Here is a 14,955-nt window from a genome sequence, read left to right as displayed (position 1 = left end):
TTAGGACTAAAATATGTATACATACATCGCAAATAATTATAAAACTGTAACAAAGAAGTAGCTTATGCGGTGAAGTATGTTCAAGAAAGCAAATAGATAATTTAATTATCTTATTGCTTCGCTTTAAATTGATTTTCTTTAATTTGATTTGAGATTTAATAATCAAGATTCAATATTGAAAAATTGGATTGATGATTTATCGAATCTTCTATCAAATTTTTGACATATATTGTGACAAAGCTGATGAAAAGTGATATTTTTTGTCGGTAATATTTGCGATGAAACGGAAAAATTATTTCTAAAAAGGTGTATATATAACTTATAGTATAGTAATTATTCTAACTAGTAATGGTTAATTACCATAACACCAATTTATTGTAAAAATTTTGCATAAAATTCATGTCTTGCAAATTCAGTATTTTGTTTTACTTGTAAAGAGCAATTATAAATTATAATATATTTTTAAATTTGTATATAGTGTCAACACTAGCACTTATTTTTCACCAAGTTAATCTCTGTGCTAGCGCTAAAGATAAAACGCGTACATCTAATGTATAATATTACTTATTTGTGTTGTCAGAAAATCATATTTAGGAGTAAAGAAAGAACGAGACAATAGAAAATGTGATGATTGACATTGATGAGATCATGGTGTGCAGTTGCAGCATTATAATACTTTTTATGTACATTATATTCATTCTATCTCATCTCCCTCTCCATGTGCATACGATCAGAATTAAACCCTCACCTGTCATTGTTACGAGCGTATAAGAATTTCAAACATTTTTGAGGCAATAATATGCTAAATCGCGTGTAAAGACATGTCAGAGTTCTTAAGCTTTATAATCATTTGCTGGCTTTATTATCTACTACAAATTAAATCACTTATATGTTTCTTGAAAGAAACAATATATAAATAGATAAATCTTTTTCTGTTACTTCTTTGTGAAATTTATCTTGTATGATTTAACATGTTATCGCCCCGATTCGTCAACTTACACTTAACAAAGTTAAGAAATACGCATTGCATTGTGTCATACTTCTCTTAAATATTTTTAATCATATTACTTACCGATATCGATTATCTATCATGTCATCGTGATTATGGCGTTTATTTTTTATCAGTAATGATAGTATAAACTAGTATTACTGCAATTCGATAGAAGTTACTCTGTATCCGTCGCTCAAATGTAAATAAAGTAACATACGTTTAATATGGGGAAGTTGTTTAATGTGCAAGTATATCGCAATTAAAGAACGTTCGATATATATACATTTTTTAATAAATACTTTTGCAATTACGCAGCACAATTAGATCGTGGCTCGATAAAGTAATGTCTGTTTAATATGAGAAGTTGTTTAATATGCAAATGTACATTATAATTACAAGGCATTCGATGCGTATTTTGAATAAATATTACACCAGCTGCGAGAAAGGCATTATTCTATATATATCAAGATACTTTACTGTAATACAATTGGCGCCGTAATGTTAACTAATATTTAGGAGAAATATAACTTATTACGTTTATTACTACATAAAATGTAGGAATAACCGATTATACATATGTACAGACTTACACTGGGTGTGTAACTATATCATAACATATAAACGGACTGAATTATATATATGCGACTTAAATGCAAAAAAAGAAGATAATTATTGCTCGTAAATATTATTTGATTTTCTTATGAACTTCCGGTACGTAGTATAAGTAAATAAATTATGAGTCAAGCTATAACGCGATGTATGGCATTTTACTTAACGCGGCCAATTAAACAGATTTTATAACAAACCGTTTCGATATTGATAAATTGTATTGATTATATATAGTAGATATGAGTAGATAATTATATATATGTATATATAAAATTATTTCTTTTAATATCTTCACAACCATTTTTAGTATGCAGCATTCGATTACCCACCGCTGCGTTTTATTGCTGAAAATCGCTTGCTTATCCTGTTTATTCTAATCCGAAAGCAATTTCGCCTCTCTCCGCGGAAGTTTTGATATTTTATTTATATTTATTTTACCTGCACGCATAGATCCATACATTCATAGCTCCGTAAATTCACATTTTTATTGATTCACGGATTTCGATAGGCATAAAAAAACATTTTTCGCTTGATTTACCAGAATGGCATCGAGTTATAATATCGTACAGTTTTTATATAGCGTACTAACGTGTTAAATAAGTAAACTACAAATTTTTAATGAGTTTAATTTTGAATTGAGCTCATCATTCAAATATATGTATTAATGTATTTAATATTGTAAAGTATGCTGACACACAACAATTGTAATAATGTTTCGTAATGAGGCTACCAGTTGAAAAATAATAAAATAATCTCATATGTTAATTTGACGCATATACCGAGTCTTGCTTCATTCTATTAAAAAAAAAAAATACATGAGATAGACAAGCGGCTCGATTGCTTACAAAAGTATGAATCGGAAGTTAAGAATTTATTAAATAAAATCTCTAATAACTACTTGCATTAAAAACATCGAAGCAATTACATTATTTTGAGTGAAAATTATTCTATATAAAGAAAAATATTGAGTTTTGCCTATACCCTATCAGTTATGAATCACACACCAGACTATCAGAATAGGGACGAGACCAACATCGCACGAGCGCCACGAGCTTTCCTTTTTCGATTCGAACAACGTAACATTTAAAAGTCATCTAAAGAATCATTGAAATATTCTTTTCGATGTCATTTAAACCTTTCGGTTGCCTAGTAAGAAATTACTCAAGTTAAATTAGCTTTGCCCCAATCTCAATCTTTCTCTCTCAATCGCTCTAACATTATTCACATACGTTAAAAAATACTATTATGTTACGCTCCCTCCCACACCAAAAACAATTTAATTTAATAATGTACAATTTGCGTATGATATATTGATACGCGGATGCGGGGCGAGATGTAGAAGAGATAAAAAGCTCTCTTTTGAAATTGCAAAAGTATTAATCGAAACATACACATTTTTTATTTAAAACTTTGCATACGGATGACGTGTGTGTGTGTGTGTGCGTGCGCGCGCGCGCGCGTAGTGTATAGTATCTTTTACAGTTTAACTTCTTACAGTTAAATTTTAAAAGTTTAAATTATCTGCCACAAATCTTGTGTCTGTAGAGTCGTCCGCATGCAAAGTGTTCAAATATTAACGATCCACTGAGCACATTCACCGCTTCACCGTACGAAAGAAGAACAGTAGAAAAATAAGAAAAAAAGCGTAGAGGCAAAACACATCGATAGAGCACGAGTTAACAATATGAAAAGCGTCGCGCTAGTATATTACCTTAATTATGACGACCGTTACAAACATCTCCACAAGTACACCGGGAGGAACATCGATAGGATACTTTGGAAATGTTTGCAAAGTTTTAGGATTGTTTCGAAACCGTCATTGCGAATTATCACTGAACATCTTGTCGTAAAATTATCTCAACGTATCTTTTCAGCTTTCTGAAGGTTACTTTGAATAAAAAGTTAATTTTTATTTAAATGTAAACTCTATGTAAAAAAATAGAATAAATTAGAACATTCGATCAAATTTTTTTTTCAAATTTTAACGAGAGTTGTACTGGTAATGAACTTGAGTAATAATTAACAACGACGAACGAAATATTCGTTTCTTAAATTAGCAATCGGCAAGAAATGTTCGGTCAAGACATCGAATACATCCTAGCTTTGTACATCGTAGCGGTCTATTTAAAATTATTTTAAGTATTATTACGTGTATCGCGAATTTATTATTCGATATTTAATATAGGTTTGATTTGTTCACTCCGAGAAAAACGTCTCTTTCTAGTAACATATAAGAAAAATGTGATTTTAAGACTGTTCGTCCACGGTATCGTCCGTAATTGAGTCCATAATAATTGAGCAAGCTTTTACTTTCTATTGTTGTCTTGATTGAACTTTCTCCTAGCGTTTCCATGTTGCTATTGTAACTTTCAACAGCAACCACAATATTAATTAACAACTACTACAACTTCAATCCTGACATTTGTTCTCAGGTTGAGCGAAAATTGATGTACATTGTCCTTTTCCATTCTAATATTAGCCAGCTGCGCTTCTGGTACTATTTCTTAGTAAAGATTGTAACTGTTGGGCTGCACCCTAAAAGCCAAAATAAAAATGTTAATAACTAATACAAAGAGATAATTTTTTAAAAATAATTATTCATTATTCAAACATGTATAGTACAAAAATATTTTTTAATTATCGTAACTTGAAAACATAGAAGATAAAATGATTAAAAAGTACTCTAATTTATTTTTATAACTTATTTCTATAATTTTATAATCATGATTTATTATTAACACATTGTTTTTAAATAATATTTCTTTGTAAAGTAATTTTCGAATCTACGGAGAGCTTATTTGTGAAGTTTAATTTGCGTATTTATCTTCGTTATTTATTTTAGTACGAAATATAACAAATTTTGGATTTTTATTAAATTTTCTTATTAATTAGTTGAAGGAAAGTTTCCACGAGAGAAGAATACTCACTGAAATGGCAGCACCAAGGAATCTGCCTATGGCTCTAGTAGCGGTAACCAGCCCGCTACCCGAAGATCCACTTCCTCCGAAGAGAGGAGGCGGGTACGTTGAACTTGGAGCCCATGTCGTAGTCTGTAGTGTTGGTCTTGGTCTAGCCGTTGGTCTCGATGTCACCACTTGTCTCGCCGTGCTGACCGGTCTATTGGTAGTTGTTGGTCGAACCGTGGTTGAGGTCGCGTCTGGGGTAAGCAGACCTAGACTCTGCTCAAGGAATATCGACATTTAATAGAATCACATAAATAGAATTTCAGAAAATATAGCGGAAGGAGAATACTCACGGATAATTGTAATTGTTCCCTAAGTTTCGTTGCTGGTGTCGTGGGTTCTATACCTTGCTGCTTTAGGAGTAGAGCCAACAAAGCAGCAGGATTCACTTCACTGGATGATGCCGTGCTGGTAGATACACTAGCCTGATTACTTAAAATAGCTCTCAGGAAAGCTTCATCATCGTCACTTAATCCAGGCGTTGTACTCGCAGATGTACTCGTTTCTAGTATAAAAAATTTATTGCAGATCATTAAATACTAATAACTTAAAATCTAAAATTCAAAATCAGCGATTTAGAAAAACATAAATATTGTTCTTAGATTTTAAAATGGTTCTTCTATTTTTGATCTTCGTTAAATTCAGAATTTTGGATTTGTCGATCCATTTTCGAATTTAGCAACTGTGAAACTATAAGAAGTGTTCATTATTCTACATTTGAAATTTCTCTTTATTTTCGCAGCTAGTAAAAATATTTATAAGTAGATTCTACAATTTCAAAAACACAAGAAAACACACTTCTAAGCAATCTAAGTAGTCTGATTATTTTCAAATGCGTTTTTTTAAATTTTCAATTAAATAAATTTGGTTGTAATTAAATTTATATTTTGTTAAAATATCTCGTTATATAAAAAAAGGATAAAAGGTATAAACGACTTACCCGTTTGTACGGCTCGCAGGAGCGCAGCCAGGAATTTCGCGTCATCCTCGGGTGAGAACGTGGATGTAGAGGCGTCGCTCAACCTAGGATTCGGATTATTTAAGAGCGTGGTTGAAATGACCGTGCTTGGCGTCGATGCGGAAATGATACTGTCCGCGAGCGATGTGCTCGAGGCCACGTGAATATCCGAGATATCCACGCTTCTCGTCGTCGTTGGCGATTTGATCATCTGCGCCGGTGTCTGAGTGCTCCCAATAGGCTTTTGAGTCGTCGTTTTAACTGCAGCTTTCGGTTTCGTGTTTTTCGCAGCACTCGCTGCAGTAGTCGCTTGGAAGAAGCTGTTGCCGCCGAACAACGCTTTCCATAAACCCGCGCCAAATCCTACGGGCCCCTGAGACGTGGTAGCTTTGGGTCTCGCTGTCGTTTTAGGCTTGGCAGTGATAACGACTGGTGCCGTAGTCGTGATAGTCGACGCGGTGGTAGCTTTTGTCGTCGTAATTGCTTCGGTGTATCTCTTCGTAGGTGATGTGCTGCTGCTGGTAACGCTTGGTGGTGAAACTGGTAATAAGTCGATTATTATCGGCTTGGAAGATGATCCGGATGACGGGCGATTCTTGACGGCGTTCGGATTCGTATTCAAATTCACGGCTTGAATCGCTTTTGGCGATCGCGTCGGTCCAGGATTAGCCAGTGCAAGCGATAAAATCTACAAGAGATATAAAAACATATATTAACGGAAAGTGTTTGTTAAATTTAATTTTGCTAATTAATAATTTTATATGTTTTATACATTAAATGGAAAAGTAACTGTGCTTATTCTAAATGTTACTATTTATTTTGCTCACCCTGTTTGCTAATATTTGCTCTACCTCACTCAGCGTTTTCGGCGTGGTAGACTTAATGTCGTTGTTATTCTGTAACTACGAAAGATAAGAAGATTCTTTGCTATACTAACTTATTGGCTTATATAGCTCATTACATTATACAATCAAGTATTCTTCAATGTTTTTCGATACTTCAAGGAAGAAATAATAGTGAAAAGATCGCTGATATAAACTGTAAACAAACAAAATTTACCAATGAATTCAGGAAAGCCAAATCTCCGAACGTAGTACCAAAAGGATTCTCCATCGTATTCGTTTGTAATCTGTTTAATATGTTGTCCGCAGATATTATCGATGCGGTGGATGACGATGGAACTGTTCCTCGACCTGTTGTATACGGTACAGCGTAAGTATTTATGAAGGAAGCGGCTTGTGCAAGCCGAGGGATTGTAGTAAGTGTAGCTGTACCTGTCGTTGTTTGGCTTGTCGTGGTCGTTGCAGGGGTTGTAGTCGAAGTAGTAGTAGTCGTTGTGGTAGTTGTCGTGGTGGTGGTGGTAGTAGTAGTAGTAGCAGCAGTAGTCGTTGGTGCTGGCGTGGTAGTAGTACTAGTAGTAGTAGTAGGAGTAGTACCGACAGTAGTAGTAGGAGTAGTGGTGGTACTGGCAGTAGTAGTAGTAGGTGTAGTGCCAGCGGTAGCTGTGCTGGTTGTGGATGTTGGCGTTGCACTGTTCATTGGTGTGAAGACTTCCACCAAGGAATTTATGGGACGCGACATGATCGGCGCATTGCTTTCGGTCGGCTCGTCCTATAAATAATAAAGAGAATATACTCATGAATAAAACAACATGAATGAAGAAAACAGAAAAAAAGTGCGATAAATATTTAAACGTTATTTATTCTCGTTATCCTGTATTTTTTAAATAAATGTAACGATTTCAAGAAATATATTATTTAATATCTATATTATTATTAATATATTATTTAATAATAGCTTCTAATACATGTTTAGTCACATTTTAGAAATATTTGTGTACAATTTTAAATATCAATTGCTATTTATATAATACGCACTAATTGATTTGATGCCACAGATGCTGTTTGCACAGGTGAATTGGTGGTGATACCGAATATCTGATCAAGAGGGTCCCTCCAAGGAAAACCGGGAGGTGCTGTTATTACACTACCACCTGCCTGATTGTTCAGCAAATTTTCAAAGGGCGGGATTGACGCCGTGGATGATGCCGTACCTTCGTTCACAGAAGTCTAATAACATAATAAATTGATAATTCTGTGTTTCATACATTCTTTATTTCTACATACTTGCAGTAGCTATAGTTTATATATTTTTCGCAATATTTATTTAGTTTGGTAAGTCATCGTTAAAAAGTGTGATTCTCATATCATATCTTTAATATATAATAGATTACATTCAGCGCGTGAATTAAGATATTTGTTTTTTTTTTGCTATGACAAGAAAGGCGTGTGATTTTTTAATTTTTAAATCGTTAGCAAACAGAAGCAAGAAAATTTATTAGTAAGAAGAAATATCTATCATTAAAAATTGTTCACATTATTATTTGATTACTTACAGCCACTGAATTTATTCTTACATCAACGACTTTTGGATTGATAACAGGTGCACCGTCAATCTGATAATTAATAAATTTATCCTGAAATATATTTATGATTGCTTTAAAGTGTTTTCTCTTTTAGTTCATTAATCATTAATCACATAATGTTTAATCACATAACGTTTAATCACATATGATTTTCTTCACTACCTGTCCGATATATACAGAGCTACGTTGATCAGACGTCACTCTTGTCCGAGAAGCTTCGTTTCTTTCGCGATCCTGGATAATAGGAGGGCCGATCGGACCTTGTGTTTGACCGCTATTTGGCGACTGCAGGTTACCGAACGCATTCGGTATTGTACCCATTTGGGTATTTAGCAAAATATCACTCTGAAATATTTACGTCCATTTAATGATTTTATAAAAAAACTTTAATATAGTGAATAGAAATAGAATTCATAAACTTGCAATATTCTTCAAATATTGCGAAAGAAACGAGATTGGTGCGATCGTGTCATTTGTTATCAAATAAAAACATAATATTTTTATGCCCTTTAATATTCTTTTTTTAGATTTCCTTTGTATCTTGAATTCTTTAGTTTTAAAATAATAAAATTTTACTTTTTTAAAAGTATTCGTTTAGTAAAAATTTATAACAAAAATATAAAATATATTTTGTAATTTTTTAAGTAAAATATTGTTTTTAACGTGTCTGCAAATAATCGGACTAAAAAATATGTCATAATAAGATGTCATTCTATACAGTTCATTTTAATGTAAAATATAAAAATACTTGAACACAGCTTTAATAAAAAAATTTCAAAAGGATAATAAAAATATTTTCTTTTAATTTGGTATAACATATGTCGTGCGCGTTATATAATCTGTAACAATAAATTTATAAAATATTTTTTATGTATACTGTGAGATATACGAAATATTCAGCACAAGTGAGACCATATGATCAGATTGCATATGCTATATCTAACAGAATGTACAGTGCGTAAAAAATAAGTCAAAAGTGCAAATGGGCGAACAAAAGTGCTACAAATCTGTGTCACAACTATTTACAAATTTACAATAATACTCTGTGTACAGCCGTTGTAGCATTCGATATTTTTGACCTGGAAAAAAAGTATTGAAATGCATTTTATTAAAATTACATCGAAAATGTAAAGCATATTATGAAAGAAGAAAGTTTGCCAGAAGGGAAGCTATAAAGACAAGTTACAAAGTTATATCGAGAAATTGAATTGTTAATCTATCAATATTACGTAACAATTATCCAGCGAGAGACAGAGAAAGAGCGTGTTATGAAACCGATAATTTACCGAATGATATTTTATGCTGAATAGAAACAAAAAGAATTAGAAATGCTGGCCATTAACATGCCGTATATCCGCATTTCGCACTAAGCGTGATTATCTGCTTTTTAATTGATATTATATTTAAACGCGATATTAATTCCAGATCGCAACTCAGAACTGAATAGAAATTTATATATATTCTACAACATAACGTTTACTAGAATAACGACAGCTTTTAAAAACGAGATAACGAGATAAATATGCAATCTTTTAGAAGTGTAGAAACTGTAATAATAAAATCCAGATAATAATTCTAATAAAAATCTGACTTCTACATATTAACGTTAAATCACTTCAGGTTACTTTCGCGCAGCAACGATTTCTAAATATCTAAAGAGCCAGGAAACGCGACTCGTTTCTCAACCGCGATTTGATTCCTGATCAAACTCGTTGCGCGTATAAAATACGAATTTGATGAAGAGGTGAGATAGAGATACCATTTTGTTTGTGCTCGGGACGCTAGCAGGGAGACCAAATGGTCCCGCGAAATTGGGGCCTCCAGGAGTAACGCCGATCGCATTACCGATAAGTCCAAAATCAAGGGGTCCGGGGCTCTGGGCGCCTCCCGTCAGCTCATCCACGGGTCTACCATTATTAAAGTACACCGGGGCTTGATACTGGTTGTTATAAACGCCCGCTTGGTTAGCCTGGTTATAGTAGGGCCTGGGTGCTGGTCGGTTAGTAGTAGTGGTAGTTCTAAGTGTGAACACAACCTCGACCGGGTTCCTGGGTGATTCCGGTATTATCGTCCCGTTGGGAAACTTCCGGACTAATCTGCCGTCCGGATAGATGCCGAATATCACGTACGGGCTGTCCACGTTTCTGCCGTCGATCAGATTGTCCTCCGGCCGCTTCCGCACGATGGTCTTGTTGGGATAGATACCATAAATCAGGTAATCGCGAACGGGCGCCTTGGAAGAGCCTAATCTCGGGGCCGACGTCACTTGACTGCCGCCGAAACGTCCCACGTAGGGTCCTGTGTTCAAAGCGCCGAAAGGCGTGAACACCGGAGGTGGCGATACTCGATTTAGCACAGTAGTCCGTGCGGTAGTCGACGTAGTCGTTGTGGCCGAGGTATTCGTGAGTGGTGCGGCACTTGTCGTCGTCGTCGTCGCGTTACTTGCCTCCCCGCCGTTTATCCTAGATATCGCGTTCAGGTCGTCCGATTCGTTCGGGGTGACCGTTGTGCCTTGCGTGGTCGAGGTATCGGTCGTCGTCTCGGTGGAGACGAGGTTCTCGTTTATGTCGGCAGTCGTGGTGGTCGTTTCGGACGGCGGTCCGACAATGGTAGTGAGCTCGGATGGCGACGACGTTGTCGACGTCGTCGTGGTCATTGGTTCGACTGATGAGGATAGGACAGGTGTCGCGGTGACAAAGGACAAGGGGGTCGTGGTGGAATTGATGGTTGATGCTGTGACGTTAGGAACGGTGATGGTTGTTATGGTGGTGATGATGGTTTCGGTCGTTTGCTCGGGTTGAATGATTCTCGAACCAGCCGTCCCTTGGGCGGTTGTTGTCGTTGCCGTTGTATCCTGTAAACGGGCAATAAGATTTGGCATCTCGCTTACGAGATCGGTTAGCGTTTGAGGGGCATTTGTTGTTGTTATGTCGTTGAATCGATTAGTGGTGGTGTCGGTGGAACTTATTAAGTTACGAACTGATTCCGTGACGGGAGGTTCGGTACCAAATGGCTGAGTATCGCTCGTATCGGATACCGTTGGAAGTGTTGTACCGATATCCGAGGCATTTGCTACGAGGGATTGGCCGTTTGTAGCCTGCGGGTCAGATGCAGGCACTATCGTGGTGGGTTCCGGTGTCTGATTAGTGGTGTTTACGGCGTTCGTTTGTACAACGTTTATTTCCGTCATTGCTACACTAGTGATTAATTCCGTTACCGTGTCCGACGTCGTGGACTCGTTTATGTCGACGTCGAGCAGCATTCTCTCTGTATTCGCGGTAACGGAGGTCGTTAAGGGATTATTGGTAATGAGGTCCATTCCGAATTCCGGTAAACGATTCGACAATTCGACCTCGTTATTCGGAACAGTCATAATAGATGGTTGTTCGGTATTATTATTGGATGATTCAATCGGATTAGACAGTTGTGAGTCAAACGTATTAGTGGTTAGCTCCGAACTCATGCTGCCCGTAACCATAATGATATTTGGTGTTTCAGTATTTATCTGCGAAAGGGACATTGTTGTAACATCACCTACATTGACTGGGTTTTCGACATCGGCGGGTCGCGTGTTAGATTCCACTAACGTAATATTCGATCCTACAACAGGGCCGGGGGTGGAATTATCTTCTCTTTCGTTTCCGGGTAAATCAATGGGCGTTGTAACGTTTATACTTTCTAAAGGGCTCGAAAGTTCCGGGGGTACAGTGGTAGCTTCTGACGTGCCGTTCAAGGACACGGTTCGATTTCTATCATCATTTCCTACCGTGCCGTCAGTCTGAATCGACTGCCGCGTGTCGTTCATCGCTTCCGTGAAGAGAGTCTTCGCGATAGTCATTAGCTCAGCGAGTAACGTATCGTTAGACGACTGGGGGTCGTTCTCCGTAACGGGATCGAAGAGCCGCGAGGTCAGCGTGACGGTCATAGCTTCTTCATCCTGAGCTATCGTCGTCGATTCGGGATTCGATGTCGCGTTGTCACTCGATAACGTCTGTCCGATTGTAGTACTCGAGTCTAATGTATTCTGTGCGTTTGTCTCTTGGCCGTTGGACTGACCCTGAGGCGCGGTGGCGAGGTTTCGAATGGTCACTTCCGGTCCGTTCGTCGTGGTCGGCACAAATTCTACATCGAAGTCTGGCGACTCCGTCGTTCCCGGTCCATCTGCCCGCACGGTAGTCGTCTCTTCCGGTTGCGCCGGGTTCTCCGTATTTGCCGACGACGAATCCGGTATCGTGTTGGACAGCTCGGGGGAGACGGTCGTCGTGACGGTGGGCCTTTGGACCGGTGGTCTAACCGTGTAGAAACCCTTTTTTTGCGACAAACGCGATAGAATGTCTTCCGCGTAATCGATCAATCGTGTGCGGTACGTGGACGAGAAGGCGGGTGACGCCGTCGCACGGAGCTCGATTATGTCATTCGAAATCTCTGTCGTGGTCGGCTCGGCGGTGCTCGTGGTTTCCGTCGTCTGAGACGGAATCGTCGCATCGGACTGCTCTACGGTATTCGTTTCTATATCCTCGACTGCCTCGGTAGTTTCCACTGTGCGAGACGTCGTTTCCTCGGGCTGTTGCACGGTATTCGTCTCGACGCTCTCCGACGTATCATTTATCGCGGGCATAGTTGTCACTTCCGGTGGTATGTACGTCATGGTGACGCTCTCGGTGATCGGGGGTGGTACGGTTGTATCCGGTGCATCACTCGCCGTTTGCAGATTCTGAGAAGCGGGGATGGACATGTTTGCATTTATCGTCTCGGTGATGGGCAGCGACGCTACCTCCGTGGTCCCGATACTCGTGTCTATCGGTTCGGTAGATCGAGCATCGTCGGGGACGGATTCCGTGGAGGAATCCGCTGCCGAAGTTACATCGGCGACGCTCGTCGACGTAGCGGTTTCGGTGGTGGTGAACGGTTCCGTGGTACTCGGGAAATCCGCATCGGACGGTGGTAGGTTCGTTATCGTGTTAGCAGGGAGGGTGGTCCCGGGCAATTCCGAGATGGGGACCGGAGTTGTTTCTCCCCCGTTCGTGTCCGGGCCTACGGGGGTTTGTACCGTTGTTGTGGCGGTTTCCGAGCCACTGTCAGTACTACCCTCCGCACCTAATCTCAAAGTGAGCGAATTGTCTGTCGCCGACTGTACGGCGGTAGTGGTAGTGTCTGTGGTAGTAGTGGTATCTGGGGAGGATGTTGTAGTAGTCGCGGTGATTGATGCGATGGTGTCATTGTTGTTAGCAATGTCGTTACCGGCGCCGTTAGGTACAGTAGCGTTAGGGTCTACCTTCGTTACCACGCCAGTTAGTCGCCGAGGCACGTCTTCCGCGCCCAGATTCTCGTTTCTTATGCTAGCCGACTCTAACGCCTGATAAAAAGTGACGAATCTGGGCTCGCCGGGGCTGTTGATGGCAACGGGCGGTGCCGAACCGGAATTCTGCAATCAGAAATTCGGTGCGTGCGAGTGCTGTACACACTTTGGTGCAATTACGGTGACAAACTAGTTGGGTTCAAACAGAGGTCGGTTAAACCTGGGAGGCTCTTTTTTTGTAATCGCGCGTAATTTACATGTCGAGGGCGGCGTTTCAACCCTTAAGCGCGTCGAACTCTGGCGTGAGCTTAGGTTCGGGCTTGAAAAAAATGCTAATCACAGCATGAACGACAGTAGCTTGCGCGTTTAAGAGTTAATACGTTTTAGTTGTTCTATTTACAGATATGTGATATGATTGCAACATTTACAGGTGTGCACTCAAATGAATACAACGGTAACGCAATTAGGTACAATATTTCTTATTAGCGATTAGTGTGTTATTTGCTAAAACAATTTTTATGACCTAAACGCAAATATAATTAACAAATACAATTAACAATTATACAAGTGAATACGGTTATATGTGAGCATACACCATCTCTGGGTACATGTACGAACTAGTGCAAGAGGAAGGAGAATTGTCGCCGAATGTAAAGTCTCGATGTAACAGCCGTGACTTGGAACTTGTTCTTAAGATTAAAAGATTACTCAGAAACAGCGGGGAGAGACTAGTTCCCCTCTCGTCTACGACACCTTTTTCTCTTCTACGGGATATTGCCGGCTCTTACCTTGCATCTACAGAGGCCTCCACCGACGTACTTTCGCTATTACATTATTACGGAAGTATTACATTAACAATTTCTCGCACGATTGCCCGATGGAAGCCTCAAAAACGGCGAACGTTTGCGGCACGTGCGAAGTACCAGAGTTACTCGCGTTGTGCAAAATTATCGCGCGAAACTGATCTAAGTCTGATATAATCGCTTCGATATTTTAAAAGCTTCATAAAAAACGAAATTTTATATATAAAAATAGACATATTAGAATTATAGAATAACTACGAAATTTTTTAATTGATGAAGAAGAAATAGAAAATAGAAAAGTGAAACATATTGATAGCGAAGGATGCATGATGGCGAACATATTCTTCCTCTATTAGTACCGTTCTTATTTTATCATGTGCTACGAAGAGAGATAGAAAATATAGAATGCTCACTGGTATATAGATCTATTATATGCGAATGTGTACTTTCACTTCTCGCTGCCCAAGAGCGATATTTCCTTAATGAGATAGAACATGCAAATGTCTTTATAGAATCAAGATAAATTGCATCTGTATTCGAGATGACTCTCGAAGATACATTAATGTCGAGATAAAATATCAAATCGCGGATAAAGATGCAACATGACAGAGATGGATGATAAATGCTGAAAGACGGACAGTGAAACGAATATCTGTGGATTTATTGTAAATATGTTGACAATTTCTGTGATTTAGTAAAGTACAGAAATTTTTATTTATATTACATTAGCAGAAATTGAAGTAATCGAAAACAACTCAAGAACTACAGAGATGCACGCATTTTCAACATTATCGAAACGTTATAATATGTTCTCGATATTTTATAAAAAGCTTCATTAGTAATATAATAAAAGATATTACACTTCTATAATTATATTCATCTAATTACTATGGAAATTGCGTCTAAA

At 38.2% G+C, this 14,955-nt stretch overlaps 1 protein-coding gene across 1 annotated transcript in view; it reads right to left on the bottom strand.

Moving 5' to 3' along the window:
• Positions 1–3,660: 3,660 nt before the first annotated feature.
• LOC112466310 (mucin-17-like) overlaps positions 3,661–14,955 on the bottom strand; it is a 32,841-nt gene continuing 21,546 nt past the window's right edge. Inside the window, exons 7-17 of the mRNA XM_025034348.1 lie at positions 9,706–13,371; positions 8,109–8,291; positions 7,917–7,997; positions 7,399–7,590; positions 6,796–7,132; positions 6,581–6,714; positions 6,349–6,423; positions 5,504–6,209; positions 4,857–5,068; positions 4,528–4,779; positions 3,661–4,135 (exon numbers count right to left, since the gene is read on the bottom strand). Of these exons, the coding sequence (XP_024890116.1) occupies positions 4,076–4,135; positions 4,528–4,779; positions 4,857–5,068; positions 5,504–6,209; positions 6,349–6,423; positions 6,581–6,714; positions 6,796–7,132; positions 7,399–7,590; positions 7,917–7,997; positions 8,109–8,291; positions 9,706–13,371 (5,898 nt within the window). The 3' untranslated portion in view covers positions 3,661–4,075. The remainder of the gene's footprint in view (positions 4,136–4,527; positions 4,780–4,856; positions 5,069–5,503; positions 6,210–6,348; positions 6,424–6,580; positions 6,715–6,795; positions 7,133–7,398; positions 7,591–7,916; positions 7,998–8,108; positions 8,292–9,705; positions 13,372–14,955) is intronic.

Source organism: Temnothorax curvispinosus, unplaced genomic scaffold (assembly GCF_003070985.1).
Source record: "Temnothorax curvispinosus isolate PA1 unplaced genomic scaffold, ASM307098v1 QBEX01016033.1, whole genome shotgun sequence".
NCBI classification, from domain to species: domain Eukaryota; kingdom Metazoa; phylum Arthropoda; class Insecta; order Hymenoptera; family Formicidae; genus Temnothorax; species Temnothorax curvispinosus.
This window is presented reverse-complemented; position numbering and strand designations above follow the sequence as displayed.